Source organism: Passer montanus, unplaced genomic scaffold (genome assembly GCF_014805655.1).
Source record: "Passer montanus isolate IOZ18808 unplaced genomic scaffold, ASM1480565v1 scaffold30, whole genome shotgun sequence".
Classification (NCBI taxonomy): Eukaryota; Metazoa; Chordata; class Aves; order Passeriformes; family Passeridae; genus Passer; species Passer montanus.
Window position 1 is genome coordinate 7,346,817 of NW_024367708.1, and position 21,107 is coordinate 7,367,923.

The window sequence follows — 21,107 nt, forward strand, 5'->3', positions numbered from 1 at the left end:
TTGTAACTTTCATGAAAGTCAACCTACACAGGAAATGTGAGCAAAGAAAAATCTCTTGCTTCTTTCTTTTCTGGGGACTGAGCCTAATGGTGATTAGCAAATAAACTCCCAAATGTAGGTAGTTCTATGGCTTTGATGTAAGACTGCTAGCTTATATCTGTATATCTACTGTATTTTCTACAGTATTTATTATCTTAGGAAAACTCTTATATAATTGGTGTTACTGAACAGCTCAAGCTAGCTTAGGGAAATTCTGTTACTTTCCACAGATATGGGGTGATGTCATAACTGGAAGATAAAATTCTGCATCTGGAGCACTAAGTTTATAATGCTGAAAAATACTGGGGAAAGATGCATTAACTGATAAGTGTTACAGTTGTTTGCTTGTGATAGTTGCACAGATATTTTTAGTGGTAGGAGCCTCAGTCATAAGAAGATAGAACTTTTCATTGCACTGATTTTTGCACATGAAATGCCTAGATTAGACTTTTAATGGCTTAGAAAACCAAATGAGGCTCTCCTGAAATGAGGTAAATCATGCTTCAGACAATGATCTGTCCTTGCATGTTAGTTGTTTTTTGGACTGTAATATTAGTCATTTAAAATTTTTAATTTATTTTTGTAGCACTTACCTGTTACAAATTTGTTTATTAAACAGTAGTTTCTCTCTTGAAGGAATAGCTTTAATATTTTTCATAAATATTTTTGCTATTTTTTTAATGAAGAATCCTGCTACAAACAGGAAAAGTTGTAACTGTTGAAACATTTGCAGATACAGTAGGAATGCAGTTATTACTTAAAGGACTACATTTTACTTTTTTCACTTCTTATTTAAATTTACAAGTACTTTCTCATTTTATACAAACAAGGAAATAAACTTCAAGTCTCTTTGTATGTTGTTTCTAAGTAAAGGTGCTGAGGTACTGGACAGATACAATACTTTTTGTGTAAATTCAAAGCAGGGTTGTTAAACTGTGTATTGCCATTACTGTCTTGGAAGGCCACAGACATAACACCCTGCTCTGCAGCTGATTCATAGGAGGAAACCCTTGGCTCACTGATACAACAGGAACATCAATGGTTACAGTAACTTTCTGGGTTTTTATGTGGGCAGTTGCCTTTCTTTTTGGTGTGGGCACAGAATGACCTAAGCAATTTTGAACACCGATTCACTTAGTTTCATAAGTTTCACCATACTGAGCAAAAAAAAAAAAAAAAGGAAAAAAAAAGAGTAAAACCAGCAAAATGTACCTGGGTTGCTCCACTCAGGTTTTTCATCAAATGTCTTGGTAGGCCAGAATCTAAGGTTGGATTTTTGCAAAGGTAGTACAGGAGGAGAGGTTGGGAGCGGGACTGGCCTTTCTAGTGGCAGCAAGATTTTGGTGTGGCTGAGCCTATCTTGTGCATCTGGGGGATTTTTAGATTCTTGAAAGATGCATGAAGCTTGAAAAAAGAGGTACCTGATCTGTGCAGTGACATGAAGTCACGTAATGTAAAAAGGCATCTTCAGGCCCTGGCATGCATGTCACATCTAGTAAGTCTTCTAATCATATTAGAAAAGTTCAGTAACATGAATAAAATTAACTTCAGATAGCAGGGTTCTGAGCAGGAGTCAGCTGTGTTATGGCCAAACTAGGTGTTCTTTCTGTGGCACTTTAGAAAGGAGAAGCTGTAAGCCTTCTCTCAGCTCCTTTGTATCTGAAAAATGTAATAAGGATCATATCAGGATAATCTGAGAAATCAAGCACTGCATTAATAACAAATGTTAGTAGTAGTCTTCTAGATGGGGAAATTGAGTTATTTTTGACAAATGGCTAATTACAGGCATATTTTGAAACTTTCTTCCCTGTGACAGTGTTGACAAAACAAGGAAGATGTGGTGACTGGTAATGTCATCACACCTAACTTTGTGAGACTTTAGTGTTCAACTTAGTCGTAGATTTCAGTATTTTCTAAAGTTTCATAGCCTCAAATCTCCCTCTAGATATCTAGCTGTTTTGAAAAGGGGAATGAACATATACCAGTACACTCAAATCAGGGAAGCCATTTTCAAATGAAGAAGAAAAACAATCCTAAGAGATTGAGTAAAAAAAAAAAAAAGAAAAAATTGGCAACTTATAGAGTTGGACAGGTACTGCCAACTTTTCCTACTGAAACTGAACTACTGCAGAGCCAACACTGTGGGTTTGAGCTGCCTTAGGCTTAGGTCTCCCACTTCCTGGGCAAGTACTGTCACAAGTAGCTGATTTTAGTAAATTGGGCACCCCCTTCACCAGCTGTGCTTTTAATGAGAATGACTAACTTTTTCTGGTTTGTGCTTAAGTCTTTTCAGGCACAGCCCACACTCAGAGCATGTCTGATTTAGTGAAAGTGAAAAATAAATTTCCATTTTAACATGTAACTCTTTATTCCACTTAAGTATTGTTTCCATTATCATAGGCTAAGATTAGCCTAAAACTGAGATAGTCTAACTTACTCCTCAGCCACCCCAAAAAGTTGGTCTCCCCACCATTGCGGGGTAACTTAACATATTCACAAACACGGTTTGTCCATTTTAGCTTTGAGCAATATTTACCTGTTGAAGCTAATCCTACAAATGTTCACTGATTGTTCTTGTAGGGGAGGTTAGAATCATGTCCTTGATGAAGATATATATGTAGCTTCAGCTACTGAACATGCTTTTGCTTTTCCCTGATTAATCTGAAAAGATTATGTAGGAAAGGACCTTGAGGGGAAGTTACTGAAAGGAGGATACTTATGGTAGCAGTTCTTTCCATCCTGCAGGACAGAGTTTTAGGGTTCTTTTAAAGTGGTGCAAGCTGGTGGATGAACATTGCTTTGGCAATGGTTCGTGTAATTAACACTTGTCATCGTTGAGGAATAAGTGATGCCTTTGGTAAAAAATGAAACAGTTGGGATCGGGGTCTTGGCTGATACTGAGGCCAGTTGTCCATTTTGATCATGGTACTTATGAATCAATTGTCATATCTTGAAATTTAACAGAAAAACTCCTTAAGGTATTTTTCAAGGAATGTACTGAAGCATTAAGGCTCTTAATTGAATCTCCAGAGTTGTGGTCATAAAATTGACTTGCATCAAATACGTGGAATAAATGGTTAGGAAAAAAGACTTGCACAAGCTGTTTGCTCCTTAAAATCTGTTCCAAATTCTAGAATGAGTGCATAATTCAAATAAAGGAGCTGGCCACTAAATCCCTGCAGTGCTGGGCCACAGCTGATGTTGAACAGTGTGGCTTATGTTCCTTTCTTGTGTACCTCTTGTGTGCTTTTTTTTTTAGGTGCCTTATAATCAACCTGCTGGAAAGTGCCTGCTTTCAGGTGTGTGCATTATCTCACTGGCAATTGAGAGGTCCAGAGAATTGTCCTTTGTGCCCCATATTTTGTCAGATTGCTTTGAAATGCTCAGTCAGCACTTTAACAGTAGTGTTGAAAAAATTCCCAACTGCCTATTGAGACCTAAACATGCTTTTTTTAAAGGAAGGACCCTGAATGTTTATAAGCGTTGTGTGAGTTACAAATCAAAATGGAAATCTTTTCAGTAGAGCCTGTTCTTGCAATTCACAATAAGTGTGTTCAGCTGGTGTTGTGTAGGTGTGTTTTTTTAAGCTGTTGAAATTTGTTTGTATTATCTCTGTAAGCTGAGGAGCTCAACTACTCCATTTCCATTACTAAAAAAATAGGTTATACTGAAAAAGTCAAGCATGACTGACGTGCTAATAAGAATAGAGTTTGCTCTTATTGTTTAATAGTATCCTCTAATTTATATTTTATTTAAATAACTATTTCATTTTGACCTACTGAGCCGTATTGTTTAGTAGGAAACTCTTTTGCTAGGCTTATTTTAATTAAGTACACATGCAATAAAATTTCTGGTTTGTCGATAATCTTGAGACTTTTTAAGTTTTTCATATTTTTTTGAAAAATCTTCAGTGGCACTTATGCATGGTACAGGAGACACACACTTGAGTCCTTTTTTCATACTTCTTTCAAATCAGGGGCTTGAGGTGAAACTGTGTACTGCTTCTGCAGTTCAGTTTCCATAATACATTTCCAGGAAGAAAATCTTCATCTTTGTTATTCCCTCTTAAAATAAATTTATCATGTTAGCATCCTCCTGCATTGTCCTTAAGAAGTTTTTGTTCTTGAGCTCTGTCATTGTACTTTAACTGAAATATGTGTAACATTTAGAGTAATATTCAGCATTTTCAATCAACATTGAAAAATTTGCAGCCCAAATGAATGTAAGCTAAAATAGATCTAATTGTTGAATATTGAATCTGCACTTGGTAGCATTTCCTGGTTTTACAGGCTGTTCCCTCTACTTTTACAGTTTACGTGTTGTGTATGTTCTATGTGACTTCAGAGTGACTGGGATCTACTTTCTGTATTGATTCTATAAAGCTGCTGCTGAGTAAAGACATGGCCTGTGACTGGTTTGCTGAAGCTGTTGGTTGGTGGCAGTTGCCAACAGATCCGGATGCAACACTGTCCATCATGAGGCAGTACAGGGAGAATGAACGGGAAGTATCATTGTATGAGACACATGACCTGCCCTTGTGTTGGATACTGTTTTGGTTGTTCACAAGGGGAGCTACAGAAAGGAAGGGGAAGTGGACTTATTACAAGAGCTCTGAAATAGGTGGTGGGAATTGGAAGTGACCAACACCTGCAGAGTCACCAAGGCAATGGGTAAAAGCAGTTGTGGAGCTGTTATGTTGTGAAGCTGTTATTCACCAAATTGTGCAATATTAAAATTGTAGAGTGTTCACTGAGGTTTGATTTAGAAAAGAAAGTACACAGGAGAAGCAAACATATGCAGTTTTTTGATACACAAGATTATACAGGCAGATTGTACCAGCAGATTCAAGAAAACAAACTCACATGCGTCAAATTTGTAACAGATGTAAGTAGAATAGGCAGAGATGTGCACTTCACCAGCTGTAATGGAACTGTGTGCATGTTGGGGAATGTGAGGAAAATGGATGTTAAAGAAGTGATTAAGGCTCCTATGCTGATGGTTGTGTTGGAGACAGAACATGCCCTTAGGCTGACCTCTGGTCTTAGTAGCATGTGTGTGCTTTGTTACTGAGTTTCTTCTATCTAGAAAGTGTTCAACGAGGAAAACCTCAGTTTATACTTTGTTTCTAGAATTAAACCAGTTCCTCAAGCTGTTCTCAAGTTACTATTTGATAAACAGAAGGCTACATGATAGGTGGTAATGTTATTAGTAGCCTCTGCATTCTGGAGTAGGTCAGAGTTGAAATACCTCATTGTATACAAGTTTTAGAGTAAGCTTTTAACAACTTCTTTTTCCTAGAATTTTCTTTGCATGTGTGAAGATTTCAAAATGTTGGTCCTAGCCATTGATGTTATTAGTATTTAGACATAACAGTTTTTTGTTGGCAAATTTCTCTGTTAATTCCTATAACTATGCAATAGGAACACCATAGGAAACAATGCCCAGTTTATAATTTTACAATGTATACAAAATGTGTATTTGTTTGGATCATACCAAAATTCCAGTATTCAAAATTACTGTGGCATTATTCTTTAATAGACAAGAAACCTTCAAGAAAAGGGGAGAGAAATGGATATACTTTGAAGAATAAGACCATACTTCTAGCATCATTAGTCTTGGAACATTTACTTTTCCAGAAGAGTTCATGCATTCACACCAGATATGTTCTAATATTCACTAATACCTCTACTTTTGCTGTTAATGGGAGGGATTAGGAGGAATACATCTCAATAGAAGCCACAGGGAATGAATGCAGCTGTGTATGTTGTGCTACTAAATGTGTAATTAATTGGTTAAATCTGAATTATAAGTCCTGATTACCATTGTTTTATTTGGTTTGTGGTTTTTTAAAAATCAGATTTATAAGACTATTTTAAAAAACCTTGAAAAATTCAGTAGCCTGAAGATCCTTAGTTAAAAGAGTACTAAGATAATTTAAGGGCTGCTTAAATACATGTGAAGCATTTTTACTTGCTACAGATTACTTAATTTTTGTACAAGGAAATTCACTGTGGTAGAAAAGCCATTCTTTTGGCAACTTATTTTTCAAGAATATTCAGTATAAATCTCTGGATTCTTTTCAGCCTAAGTTTGCCTCCAGAGGTTCTGGGTTTCCATGGTATCTAATCCCTGTTTAACAGACACACTTGGTATTTCTACACAGCTGTGGAATGGCAGCAGTGGGCTTCTGTCAGCTTTCTGCTTCTAGTGCAGATTTTATACCTTTGACCTTCTGACATATTAACTACTGTTGAAAACTTTCTGCAGAGATGCCTCATAAAAAAACAAAACAAAAACAAGCAACAATGCAACCCACTTGGTTATCATGAAGGGGTACTGCTGGATCTGGGTGTTGGAGAGCTGATGCTTGCCTTGGAGAGCTGATGCTTGCCAAGTGATGGGATGGTGAGGAAAATAAAATTATGTGCATCTGTTCTGTGCAGTCAAGAATTCTAATCAGATTTGTTCACTTGGTTTTGAATACATAAAAGCAAAAAGTAGCAGAGAATTTCTACACTTCTGCATTTTAATGAAATGCCTTATAAGCTTAATTGCTTAGTAGTTCAGTGTTTATTAATCTGAAGGTTCACCAGTCTTTAGAGGATGGTGTTTCTCTGGAGTGCTTGTGGCTGTGGCCAGGACTATAAAGCAGCAGAGCATGCATTTGGTAGAGAACTGGAAATAGTTGCCTTTCTGCTTGCTGGTCTGCATGGCTTCATGGGAGATTGGTGTTAAAACACACATTTGAAGAAAAAAGCATGTTGTCAACTACCTTATTTGTGGAAGAAAAAAATCTGATCCTGTGGAGAAAGCTAGTAAGTTAAAGTACAATGTAGATTGTTTGAACTATTTTCTCAATAAACCTTGTATTCTAGAAAACTGTGAAATATTTCTTTCAAAAAGCTGTTGTGGATATAGGTTTTTTCCAAATAAACAAGAAAATGAAAACATTTATTTTGCAGAAAGATTTATTTAGCTCTTCTGCTCTTAAAATTATTCTCTAAGTGTAATTACAGATTATTGGTTTTAGTTTTGATTTTTTCAGTGGCTACTAGTGACCTAAATCAGAGCGGATTGATCTTAGCACTTGCCTTCAGCAAGTTTGCTGATGACACCAAGCTGTGTGGTGTGGTTGACATGCTGGAGGGAAGGGATGCCACCCAGAAGGACCTTGACAGGCTTGAGAGGTGGATGGGTGCAAGTATCATGAATTTCAACAAGGACCACTGTATAAGGTCCTGTGCCTGGGTTGGGGCAATCCCAAGCACAAACACAGGCTGGGAATGAACAGCTGGAGAGCAGCCCTGCTGAGAAAGGCTTGGGAGTGCTGGTGGCTGAGAGGCTGGACATGAGCCAGCCTTGGGCACTTCCAGAAAGCCAAACGTGTCCTGGGCTGCATCCAAAGCAGCGTGGGCAGCAGGGACAGGGAGGGCACTCTGCCCCTCTGCTCTGCTCTGGTGAGAGCCCACTTGCAGGGTTGCATCCAGCTCTGGGGTCCCAGCACAGGGAGGACATGGACCTGTTGGAGAGCGTCCAGAGGAGAGACAACAAAATGATCACAGGGATGGAGCTACTCTTGTATGAGGACAAGCTGTGAGAGTTTGAATCGTTCAGCCTGGAGAAGAGAAGGCTCCAGGGAGGCCTTATGGCAGCATTCCAGTGCCTGAAGGGGCTGTGCAAGAAAGCCAGAGAGGGTCTTCTTACAAGGAGATGCAGTGATAGGACGAGGGAGAATGGAGGAGGGTAGGTTTATGTTAGATATAGGAAGAAATTGTTTCCTGTGAAGGGTGTGAGGCACTGGAACATGTTGTGTGGAGAAGCTGCAAGCACCCCATCTCAGGAAGTATTTAAGGCCAGACTGGAGGGAGCTCTGAGCAACCTGGACTAGTGGAAGGTGTACTTGTCCCTGGTGTGGGATTTTGAACTGTTATCTTTAAGCTCCCTTTCAACACAGACCATTCTGTGATTCTATTTTTGGTGATTATGGTTTAACGATATGGTTTTATGTGTTTTTCTAAAACCCCAATAGCTGATAGTATGAGCTGTTGATACAATTAGGTGACATTCAGAAAGCAGAAACATCATGAAGTCTTTTTCTAGCAGGTTCAGAATCAAATTTTATTTCAAGATTTTTTTTTTGCCTTGAAAATCCCAAGATTAAGATTTTGCTGTTTACAGATAAATCTTATTTTTAGACTAGTAAAGCTGAAAAATGCAGTATGTGGTTACAAAACAAGCATTAAAATTGCAGCCTATATTTGTTGAAGTTATTTTTATGTAGCAAGTGATCTCTGCTTTCATGCCTCATTTGTAGAGAAAGTTTATTGCAGACTTAGAAATCACTATATGTAGGCAAGTGTAAAAGGGCTTGAATTTTTCAGCAAATGAAAGCATCGGGTGAAACACAGATGTGAAAAGCTCCCTGTTAGCTTTTTGAAGAGGACAGCTTTTATTTTAACCCACTGTTTGTTGCGCCTATCATATTTACAGTGTTATGATTTCTGTGGAATAAATATGTGTGTACCACTATGGAAGATGTCATGAAGCTAATGCAGAAATGTCAGTTCTTTTTGTGCACTGCACTGGCAATCTTGAGTCTGTCACGCCTTTCCCTCCAATGCTGGGAGCTGCAATAAATGGATATTTTTGGTTGACCTCTTGTTATAATCTCAATAATTGATAATAGAAGACCAAAGTAACTTCTACCAAGGGAAGAAGATAAATCTTGGTTGCTAAGAATGTTTCTTTTTGTGAAGAAAGTGCATCAATGGACTGTTTTGCATACAAAGGCTGAACTTGCATGATCTACTTGGCTGTCTCTGCAGTTTTACATGAAGGAAAGTTTTAGGTCCAACATCATGGAATTTCTGTGTATTGTATTAGTTTTAATACAGTTTGGAAGAACCCATGAACTCATCAGTGTAAGGTCAAAACTGGACGAGTCAAAGCTTCTTCAAAAATGTAATTTCATTTGAAAAGTAGAAAGAAGGATATGTTAAAAGTGCTTTGTAGTTTATGATTGCTAGTGAGAATTTTGTGTAACTGTGGTGCCCCAGACAGAACCATCACTGTGAAAATTTACCTAAAAGTCACATTTTGACAAGATGATCCGGTAATAAAGGTATTAAATGAAATAGGACAAGAAAGCTGGCTAGTTGCTTGAGGTTTTGTTTTGTTTTTAACTTGTATGACAGTGTCCCCTGCATAATATTTTGCTACACTAAAGAAATTATGTAAGCAGAGTGAAAAAAACTATGTTTTGTTAAAAAAGGATTTTAAAAATATGTGCAATATGCTGTTGAAATTAATTGTTTTGCAATAATTTTATAATATACTAATTTCCATAATCATATTTTATGAAAGGAGTAAAGAGCAGCTTTTGAAATGCAAAACCAGGTGACAAATTGAGTGGTGTTTGTACACTATGACTAGAATTAGCATGTGCTACTTCAATGCACTTTATCAGAGACCATTATTCTAATCTTGTGCATTTTTGGTATTGGTGATAACAGACATCTTATTATATCCTTTTCCTCTGATTTTTCTTTTTAAAATGGCATAATTGAATAACTTGCTTATACTGCCACTCTTGTACAATCAGTTCATTAGAAATGAAGTAAACTGTTTAGCCAGAAAAGCAAACATCTGTAGGTCAGATAAAGTTGCTATCTGTAGATAGATAAAATGTGTAAAGCAGATAATGAGATCTTCCACTTTTAGTTTTTATTTTGATAAGCCTAAACATTTAAAGTATCTGAATCCGTCCCCTCAGTAAAAGCTTCTGTTCTAAGCACTTTCTTGTGGTTCATGTTTCTTTGTAAGCTGTCAGCTGACTTCAGATATTGCATCTGATTACTTTGGAAATAATTATACAAAATAACAGACTTAAGGAAATCAATTGTAGAAGAATAATTGTGTGCATTGTATAAGAATAATTTCTTTTTTAAAGAAATTATTAATGTAAAAGTAGAGAATAAATATAATTGTATTTTATACAATATTTTGGTGCTGAAAGGTCTGGCATTGATTTTAACTTCTTCTGAAATGAGATAGTGAATCACTGTTTTGTAGATGTTTTCTGGGAAGGAAACTGAAGATAGTGTAAGGTAAAAATCATATAAAGGAAACTATTATGTTTTCCTGTGTTGTTCACCCTTTTGTAGCTACCATGAGACTGAGTCATTGTTGGCAGAACAGCCTTTGCTCTGATTCAATTGATCTTTGAATTTTACATGTCCTATCATAGGTACTTTTTGAGAATTATGAGCCTGTATTGTAGTTTGAGGGCTGCAAAAGCAGGGATTGAAATACTGGCATTAACAGTTTAAGAGTAATGTGTCTAATAGTAAAGTTCTCACTTTTTCTTTTTATAGTGAAGCTTCATGTAGTCAGCCAGATACCCCAGCTACAGACTAAGCCATGAAGGAAAAAAATTTCAGTGTCACCCGCTTTTAAAATGTGAGGGAGGCAATAGGGGAAGGTACTAATTTACAGTTCTCTGTTTTAATAGGTCTTGGTAATTGTTTTGATCATAATGTTCACAAAAGCAACTATATTGCCTACTACCAAATTATGGTTCATTGGAGGCTTGGGAGGGGCTGAGATAATGAAGTGCTAGTTCTCCTCAGTCTTTAATTAAATGTTTGGTGAAACATTCTTACTATTGGAAAAATAAAATCTTGGATACTATTTATATACTTTCAATGTTAAATGCTGCTTCAGGTGACATTTAAGTACATAGCATAAGTAATGCCTTGAAACAGACATTTTCTGTTCCTTTCTGGGTGTTTTTAGCTTGGTTTCTATGGCAATGAAGCCTATGAAGAGTGTCAGGCCTCTTCTTCCCCTGTCTCCAAAAATAACTTCTAAATTTACCGCCAGTAGAAGCCAAAATTAAATGTGAGGAGGGAGGCTCAAAGGTAGTCAGATTCCTACTGGTTTCAAGCAAGCTGGTGACTCTAGAGAGGCGAGGCAGTGCTCTGTGGAGACAAGGAAGAGTTGCTACAGGACAAAATGATATAATCACTGCTGTCTACCCTGCTGGTGTGGGCAACATTTCCAGTTTACTGGAGCAAGTTCTGCTGCAACTGGGGGGTTTTGTTTTGGGTTTTTTTTTTTTGGACCCATTGGAGTGGTCCTCTGAAAGAAGCTGAAGTTAATGCCCTGAAGAGAGAGTAGGATACACGGGACTTGGACAAGAGCTAACAAAAGCTAGTTTGTGTTCATGGAACAACTTGTGTTTATTATTCTAGCTGTAAACGATCAAGCTACTTAATCCAGTTCTTGTGGGGTTGTTGTTGTTGTTTGATGTCGCTTTTTTAAAAAAAAAAAGGGGTGAAGATTTTTCTTTAAGTTGCTGCTTTAAGATAACCTTGGTGCTTTTCAGAATTTCTGAGAAGCCTCTATAATAGAAGGGAGGATAAATACAAATGTGATTCCTAAATACAAGTCTCACAAAATAAAGGCACTTTGGGTGGCACTAAAGGGTATAACACGTCTCTATTATGTGTAACCCTTAGGATGGAATTTTTCCATTTCCTAATTGCAGTTGCTATAACCATTGAATGACTCATTAACTTTGTCTTTGAAGGCAAGAAGTCTCATGTACATTTTTTGTGTCTGATCTTCATGTTAACCCCATCATCTACTAAATTACTCCACTGTTAGTATACTACAGATAATTTGGAGCGAAACGGCTTTCAAGAAAGCATGTAGAAGTTGTAAAATTAAATTTGTGGGGAATGGCAAAGTTTCTTGGTTTTGTTTGTTTGTTTTGGGTTTTTTTTAGGAGTAACATGCTCTTTGACTAATGATGTGCTTGTGGGTCTCTGTGTCTTCAGAATAGCGACAGCATTTACTGTGGTGTGGTAGGGAAAAAAAAGTTGCCGTGATTGAAGAGGAGGAGGGCAGAAGAGAAAGAATGGAAGTAACAGAGATTCATTTAAGTTTGCTTTACTTTTTCCTCTGGTCAAAGACCAGGTTGTTTTACTGGGGTAGTCAGAACTACACACACATCCCAAATGAAGGTGAGCGTGCCAGCCATTAGTGTAAAAACTATACCAGTAGTGTTTTGTTCTTTATACCTTAGCTCATTCTTAAATAAAACTAATTTGATTAACTTATTTTGGCTATATCCATTACAATACTAGATTTTTCTTGTGAATTATTGTACTTAATTTAGAACCATAATGTGTATAGCTCTCAACTTGCTTATCTGATTGACCTTTTTAGAGTTGATTTGTTTGTGTTCTCATTTGCTTTCTGTATCCTGGAATATATTAGGTTATTTTGAAGTGCTTTTGTTTTCTTTGGCTTTAACTACTCAAAATGGCTAAAAATATTTCTCATATTGCTGCTACCTCTGGATCACTGATTAGGCATTAAATGACCTGATTGCTCAGGACCCAGAAACCCTCAAAAACACCTATCATTTCTATTGAAGGTGACCTCTGAGCATCAGGAAACTTTTTTTTTCCCTTATTTTTAGTAATGTGAAGGTGACTGAGCCTGGAAACATATTTTCCGTATAGCCCGTGTAGTCTCTATCCTTGAAGGTACTCAAAAGATATTTGGATGTGGTCTCATACATCCAGCTGTAGATGCTTCTCCTTGAGCACAGAGGTTGAACTAGATGGGCTCAGAGGTCCCTTTCAACATCAGCCATTCTGTGAACTTTGATATAATCTGCATATTAAAACAATTTTGGTGTCAGTGATACACCGCTTAATAAGAAATTTAGCGTTCTTCTTAGAAGGCACTTTTTCCAGTAACCTGATTGTACCTTGCCTAATAGAAAATAGTTGTAGTTATATTCTTAATATTTGTTACTGAAACAATATTTTGCTGTAGGGCGTTTGTAAAAAGTACCAACTTGAGTTATAGAATTCTTCTTTTAGATATGGTTAACAATCTTATTTTTTGGTCTGGGTTTTACATGTGGTGCTTCAGTTGTTGCCTTCTAGGAATCTTATCGTGTAGTTCACACTACTGGGAACTAGCACTTCTCTAATTCTAGTACTCTTTCTTTTTAAAAGCTGGATCTTTCTTGTTAGCAGCTGGATCTGAATTCCACAGTTTTGACCAGAATTCTCCCTTAGCTAAATTCTTATTTCTGTATATGCTTTGCTGGACATGTTTTTTTAAAACTGCATCTTAATCAATGAAAAAAAGCCAACAAACCAACAGCTTGAAGTTTTGTAGGGAAAGGATTGTTTTCAGAGTGTAAAGAAAAGCAGAATATTTTGAAGTCTTAGAATTTGCATGGAGAAGCTCTTTGACAAGATGCAAGAGAATGAAGGCCCCAGTTACAGAAGTAAACGTGTCTTAATTCTTCTTCTCCAAGTTAAATACAATAAATAATAGTATTTCTCACCTCATGTGTTTTAAAGTAGTTAATACATTTTATGACTGTACCTAAGAATAAAAATATAATGGTGTTAAAATATTAATATAGTAGTATTTTTCCATATAGTAAACATGGAAAACTCCAAATCTTTAAGACTCTCTGAAAACCACTGAGAAGAAAAACATTCCTGGGGAAAAAATTGCAAGGCAGTTAACATAATCTTTTGCTGATTGCTTAAAAGAATTTAGCTGGACTACTTGAAGTGGTCACATTCTGTTTTGTAAATAATTTGTTTTGTTGATGAGAGTAATCTTGTCTCTCTTTGAACATGTCTCTGCAAGTATTAGGTTGTCATAGGAAGTATTCCCTGAATGCCTCTGAAATGTGTGTGTTTTTCTCCTAAGCTTCACAATGAGGATGACCCCCAAGAGTCTTCAGCAGCTGAGCAGCCTTCGACGTCTGCAGAGACTCCGCAGCCTCCGCAGCCAGCAGCCTTACCTGAGGCAGACACTTCCCCTCCTCCTTACTGTAGCATAGCTGTGGAAGCAGCTGCAACCTCAGGTATTTTTCTCAAATAGCAGCTTGTCAGGGATGAGCATGTATGAATCAGCTCTTGGTTCAAAGTGGCCTGATGCTGCCGTGTATTTTTTTTTTCCATGCACGCAATTGCAGTAAAAAGCTGTCCTTTGATGTTCAACCCTTTGGTTTGTTCAGAAGAAGCACACTTGTAAATTATGCTGATTGTTCCAAATTGCTAGACGAAATGGATGTTCATTAATTAATTTAGTAGGTTTTATTTAAGTCTATTATAGTTAATTTCCACATTTAATCTATGTCTTTTAGTAGTGCTCCATTATTAGACCTCATTAGCAAGTTTCATTGCCTCTTTATAAAAAAACTCTTGAGGCTTCTTTAGTGTGTGACATGCTTGGGTGAAAATATTGTCATGAAAAGGTTAATTTTGCTTTAAAGGCTCTTGATAAAACTTCTCATGAAAAATGAGTAATGGGTCTCTTTATCCATTTATTCACTGCTCCCTTTCTTAGGAGATTGTGGCTTTCCTTGGGGATATGGGAGACAGCAGCAGGCTACATTGAAGTTCCTGCTGCTGTTTAAGTAAAGTTACACTGATTTGTGTCTCCCATGTGCCAAATAAATATTTTGGGAGTAGCTGCCAACATAATTTTTTAAAGTGTTTGTTAAAAGAACAGTTTCCTGTCCCTGTTCTTTGAGACAGTATTTGCAAGTATAATACATAGCTGTGTGGAATTATCCCTATATATAACATCCTTGTGTTGGTGTGCTGACAAATCTGTTCACCATGTGACCTGTGCTGACAAGTCTTTATCACATAAACAGCCTTTTAAGAAGCTACTGCTGGCTGTAGGAGGAAGCTCGTGGCGTATTTCAAGAACTTTAAATTAAATTGTTAATAATTCTATTGTATATGGAGATGTCTTACTATTGCAACACAGAAGAATGAAGTCTGTGGTCCATTTTGATGGAAGGAATAATTTTTAAAAGAATGTGTTGAAATTGAAATCTTGGAAAAGTTGATTTTCAGAGAGCAACCAGAGTTGGCAACAAGACCACACTAATAAGAATACAGCATGGCTGTTACTGGACTGAAGTAACGGATTGATGCTGATACTTAAAAACTTTTTTTAAGAAGATTTTTATGTGTATATTTTTTGTATACTTTGATAAAAGCATTTGGTTGGAATGCCTGTGAATATAACTAACCAAATATGATTTTTTTCTTCATGAATTTGCTGACTTCTTGCCAGCATCTATGGAAAGGTTTCTGCCTTGGGTAGCAGCTCAAAGTACCATCAAACTGTTAAAAGTTTTTATTTTAAAACTATTTTTAAGAACTTAAAATACAAATATCCTCAGTTTTAGCCTCTGTAAAAATATGCTTTAAAGGTAAATATGTGCATGTGAAAGTTAATATTCTTGACATCTTTCTGGTTTAAAAATAAATAACTTCTTTATTTTGAACAGACACACACAATGAGTTTTATCCTGTACCACCTCCATACAGTGTAGCTACCTCCCTTCCTACGTACGATGAAGCAGAGAAGGCCAAGGCTGCAGCCATGGCAGCTGCTGCAGCTGAAGTTGCCCAGCGAGTAAGTGATACAGTTCTGCTGTATTTCAGTTTTGTGAAATGTGTTACTTATTTGTAACAATTGGGCCTGTGTTGTGACCCATGACTATAATAATGGTGGGCTGACGATTTAAATATTTTGGATGTTTAGGTTTATATAGATAGTGTAAGTTAGTTGTGAATACTATAAAAAGCACATTATATTCAGTCTTTTGAAAGACATATCTGTCTAAACAGCTTTAAAAGCCGATTTTTGCCCTGTTTTACTAGTTTATCCAGTATTTTGTCAACTTTTAATTAGGTATCCCCTACTAATATTACTCTGTAGAGTTGTCACTAATGTGTGCTGTTTTGGGTGGTAAAAACGAAAGAATTACCAAAGACCTTTAGAGAGGAAGGGAGAATGTCAACAGTCTGGAAGAGTTATGACCCCAGATTGTGTAGATAGCTTTTAAAAGGAAGGGTTCCTGTTGTTTGATCTATGGAAACTTAAACACTGAAGTTCAAAGAAATGTTCCAAGTACTTAAAAAAGCCCCTATGTGAGTTGTGGTAAACAATTAATAGGCATATATTCAGTGTCTCTAGTATTGTAAGAATTAATCTCATGAAGAATACAGTCTTCAAAATAGAAGATTGGTATCTGCAGTTAATGATAAACATTAGTTTTGTAAAGCAAGTTTCTTCTTTTCTCTGAAGTTCTGGAATGTGGAAATTCTGCTGCCTGGTAGTATTGACCTTAATATACTATATGCAAAAAAGGCTTCCAGTGCTTTCATTAAGAATTTCCTCCTTGAGATCAAATGTGATTACATTTGATATACATTTAAAATATTACTGGCTGCAGTGTGCTTGTGACTGGGAAAAAAAAAACTTTTACTCACCCAGCAGGAGGCAGGTCCTTCCTTGACTACTGCACAGTGCTTGCAGTGCACAACACTCACTTTAAGGTATGCACAGCTGATGTTAAAGTAGATTTGTGTAACATCACTAGTGATGGTGTCACACAAAGCTGTTTGACTGAATTCTGTAGGAAACCATGGAGATTTGACTTGCCAAGTTTTAGCAGTGAGGGGATGATCTCCATTGTCACATTTTATCTGCTCTAATAGGAGCATGGATTCTTTGTAGTCTGTCCTTACTGCTTGTCACATAAGTAAAACCTTTGCTGAAATACTGGTCTGAATGAAACCCTTATTTTGAAATTACAAATTTGGAACATTAAAAACCCAAACCCTAACTTGTAGAGTGCCTGTGATACTGCAGACAGGATGTGCATCTCTTGCACGATTCTTGTTCTCATGTCTAGAACACTATGAAGCACAAATTTCACACATACAAGTAATCTCCCTTGACAACTCAGCCTGAGGTTCAGCCAATTTCCAGAATAAAGCTAAGCAAAATAAACAAAACCCCAAAACCCCAAAACAGAGCAAGTTTTTTTTTTTTTCTTGTCATTTTAAACTTTTATTTACTCTTTCTTAAAAGTTCAGGTCACCTGTAATAGAAACATATTTTGCCCTTCCTTAAGCAGTCTGCCTAGTTTTGGTCAAACCACAAAAATGAATTTCTTCAGTTGATAAATAGAGCTTCAAATTTTGTAAATGCATGGAGATGGTCTTGCATGAAAAATTTAGGCTACTCATAGCGGGATGGGACTTCAGATGTGCTGTTCCCATATGTTGTCAAATGTTCTGTATCAGAGTAGAATTACAGAGCTAAAAGTAGATACGCCTTATGGCTGCTCTTTACTGCTTTTGGTGAAAACATTGGACCTGAGAAAGCAATTTCTGGTGTGCCCTGAAGTGGATTTATTGTTCTTAGCCTTGGGTTAGAAGGGAAGGGGAAAGCCACTGTATTCAGCTCTCTTCAGTGGGGCGTGGGGGGAAGAAGGACAAGGCTGAGCCTCTGAACCTTACGTGCTTTGGGAAGAGAAGTCTGGTTTTGATTGAATAGGGAGGTAACTCTAGCAGGGATCAGAGTGTGAGCCAAAATAAGAAAAGGCAAGGATGAATGGAAGGCAATGGTATGGACAGAGTAGAAAGACTTTAAATGAGAGACAAAAGAGAAAAGGGTTAACTGAGATTGGTGGAGAAAGGAACCCAAGTGGGGACAAAATATCATACTGGGAAAGGAAGTGAAGTTGGTGTGTGAGAAAAGAAGACCAGGAAGGGAAAAGGAATCTGGAGATAAGAGTCAAGAGAGTTGGATACAGTGATGAAGTGAGAAATAAACTTTTTCACAGTCTGCTTTGCTAGAACATAGAGGAGAGCTTGAAATTCAAGAACTATATGCTGACACCACAAGAATTTCACTTATGAAGAATCAATAGGAATACACCATCATTCCTCCAAAGCGGAGATGGAGTAAAAGATTCTACACTTAATGGCAGTACTAAGTTAGTATCAGAAGTGTATCTGAAAGTCACATTCTTGCTGACTGCTGAAGAGCTCAAGTTTATCAGTAATTCTGCCCAGTTTGCTTCTGTTTTGTTTTTTTCTTTTCTTTTTTAAGCAAATGCATGCACACACACAAGCTGTATTAGAGAAACAGCATTAAGGTTGCAAAGTTGGCATTTGGGGAAAAAGTAAGAAATGCTGAAGCTGAGTTTCAGCTTTGTAGATAATATTAACTTATGTTCCAGTGCAGTTTTAATTACTGCTGTTTTAATTATCTTACCACGTGATGCTTCCACAAAATCCCTACCTTATTTAATACCTCTGGACTTACACTGAGATAGACTAAGACTGTGTAATAAGGCTGTCTTAATATGGCAGATGGCTGGAATAAGAAAGAAAGCTCTTGTTACAGTTTGAGTGAAGCTTTGCCTTCTTTAGGGGAAGGATTTAGCTCTGAATACCCATGGAAGAACAGATAAGTAACAGTAGTGCAAAGTTCAATTGTTTTGTCACTTTCACAAGTGACAGCTGCAGACATTATCTGACCTGTGTGTAACACACTTTGCAAAACAGACAAATGATGTAACATGTAAATTTTTCAGTTTTTGTTTTCAGTTTTTATTTTCAGCCTTATGAAATTAGTGCTTTTACAAATGTGAACTCTGCCATGTTTTAAGCTTCTGGTTTCTTCGTTGTATATGGGGATATGTTGCCTCTTTACTGCAATAATATGAACAGTTGGAAAAAGTTAAATGTCCTTATGTTACCTAGAGCAATGTGTGAGGCTGATCATTTTCATGGTGTACTCCAAAGTCTGCAGTGATGGTTCATGTCTACTCATTAAGCAAAAGAGGAAAATGTCACAGAAGGGCAGCACACTTATTACACAGCTTTCATATTTTTTCCCCCATATCATGTAGGCCACTTCAAAAGATCCTTAATGTGATCATATAAAAAAGTTCATCTTAGGCCCTGTATTGACAGATAGTATGAAAAATCCAAACTTAACATATACTGAAACTTTCAATAATTTTACAATTCTTTGTGTAGCTTGTCTTGCAGGAATAGATTGTATAAACACGTGTTCCTTTCAAATGCTTGTGGAGATCTCATTTTGACAAAGAAATTGTACTATCCCTGTGTCATCAGTAGTGATAGCATTAATTATCCTGGCTTTTTCTTTTCAAATTCTCAAGGTTTATTTTGAAAGGGCAATTTAAATGGACAAAAATGCTGCTAATAGTTTAATGACTTTGTTTGTATGTTGCAATGAATGGCTTTTACTTAATGCTTTTCAGTTGCATTTGTCTTATGTTTTTCTGTTTTTACATGCTTAGCACGCCCAGTTTAGGGAATCTAGGAGTCTGTTTGATGAAATATTCCTCAGTCGTCCAGAGGTATGGTATAGTTCTCTCTAGTTTAGACTTTGCTGTGAATTTTCCTGCTGGCAAACAAATGCTTCTGGGGTTAATTGTGCCTTTTTTCCCCATTATTAATTTCTCCCTATTGGTTTGTATGCTGAAGGTATAATTTATGGGGTTTATTAAGTAATTTGACCCTTTCCTCAGAAGTTTTTCTCTGTAAACACTGCATTGTGAAGAGTTATATCAGTTTAGTGGTTCTTTACTTGATTAGGGTGGTTGTCTCCCTATATGCCATGCTAGATTTCAGTTTAGAGAAAAGCTAAAAAGCATTGGGGAGAAAAAGCAGTCCTCCTCTTGCAGAATACTACAGAGAGCACTGTAGTTTATGGGGATTTAATAGATTCAACTTCAATAGATGCTGTGTCCCATTTGATGTTCTTTTGTTTAGAGGAATTACTCTGTGACATGCCATTTACGTTGGTAATATAATTTGCTGTTCAGATGTTTCTCTGGTCATAGGAGCAGTAAGCTTTCTGTTCCTACAGATGTCAACTTATTTAGAAAGCAAGAAATGCTGTCCATCTTCCTGAACTTGGCTAAATTTGTCAAAAATCAATGATATACTGAAACAGTGTTACATATCTTACAGATTTGTGTGCATTGTGTTACATTCTTCTCATTAAAAAGAAAAATATAAATAAAATATATAACCTCATTGATGAAAATGTCACTAACAGAAGCATTTTGTACAAATCTGTTTAAGCATCAGCATAGAGGACAGTTGTTCTCATCAGCATAGAGGACAGTTGTTCTTCATTGCCTGTTTTCATTCCTCAGTGCATGGTGGCAAGCAATTATATTTTGAAGAAAGACTAGGGTAATTGACACTAACCAGATCAAATGAGAGCACTGAAAGACAGCCAGTATTAGTGGGGCTTGAGCAGCGCTCAATTAGTGTTTTCTGTCTGCAGGACTGCTCATAAAATCTCAAAATCCTAAATGATGTGGATACAGGCTGATTTAATTTCATAGTATTCTAAGTATTTAATTTCTTAAACACTCATAATTTTTATACACTGGCTTTTGTAGACAGTAAAGAGAACTCAGTTTCATCTTTTTGACATGGAGTGTATCAAATTAATACTTGTTCACACTTAATACAACAGTGCTTTTTGCAAATATCTGCTGCCATGTTCCTGAGCTGTATTTATTGAGCTGTGTTTCTCACATGTGTAAGCATCAGAGAAGCCTCAACTAAATTTGTTACTGTCATTGAGCAAAATTTTCTTTTTTCTGAGGCAACTTTTACACAGAGCATAATTCACTAATTGTTTTGGAAATGCCAGTATGAAGTACAGTAGTTAGCAGACAGTTTTTAAAAAGTCTGAAATTATTATGTGTGAGGTTTTGTAGACTTTGTGAAATTAAAATTGAAAATGCTTTTTTTTTGTCCTACTTGAAAAGGAAGTTTTATGGCATGCATTTCAGAGATAAACACATTCAAATGCAGGCCTTTTTTTAATGCCTTTTCAGCCTTTCTTTCATTCCCATTCCCTTCCTCTCCATCAGTCTTGTATGTGCTGCGAAGTTGAGCTGAACAAACTGATGCTTTCTTAGGCACTTAAGATGACCATTTAGGAGCGCCTGAAATTATGTGGCGTTGAATTATAGCCCCTTAGAATTCTTGTTTAACTGGCTTTTTGTGCTTCCATTGGAATTGTCTGTGTGAATAGCAGTGTTTTTTAAGTAAGTTATCTGGTACAGTGTCTTGGTTAATTAATCTGAAATACAGAGCACAGCTGGAATTTCATGGCCGTATTACTAAGTGTGAAGCTGATTGCTCTGTGTTGGT

The 21,107-nt window shown here is 36.7% G+C and overlaps 1 protein-coding gene across 3 annotated transcripts in view; it reads left to right on the forward strand.

The window, feature by feature from the left end:
• NDFIP2 (Nedd4 family interacting protein 2) overlaps nucleotides 1-21,107 on the forward strand; it is a 44,917-nt gene that overhangs the window by 4,044 nt on the left and 19,766 nt on the right. For 2 of the 3 annotated variants that reach the window (XM_039714599.1, XM_039714598.1), the window contains exons 2-4: nucleotides 13,789-13,945; nucleotides 15,389-15,516; nucleotides 19,229-19,288. In XM_039714599.1, the coding sequence (XP_039570533.1) occupies nucleotides 13,789-13,945; nucleotides 15,389-15,516; nucleotides 19,229-19,288 (345 nt within the window). The remainder of the gene's footprint in view (nucleotides 1-13,788; nucleotides 13,946-15,388; nucleotides 15,517-19,228; nucleotides 19,289-21,107) is intronic. The other variant, XM_039714600.1, reaches the window with a different exon arrangement.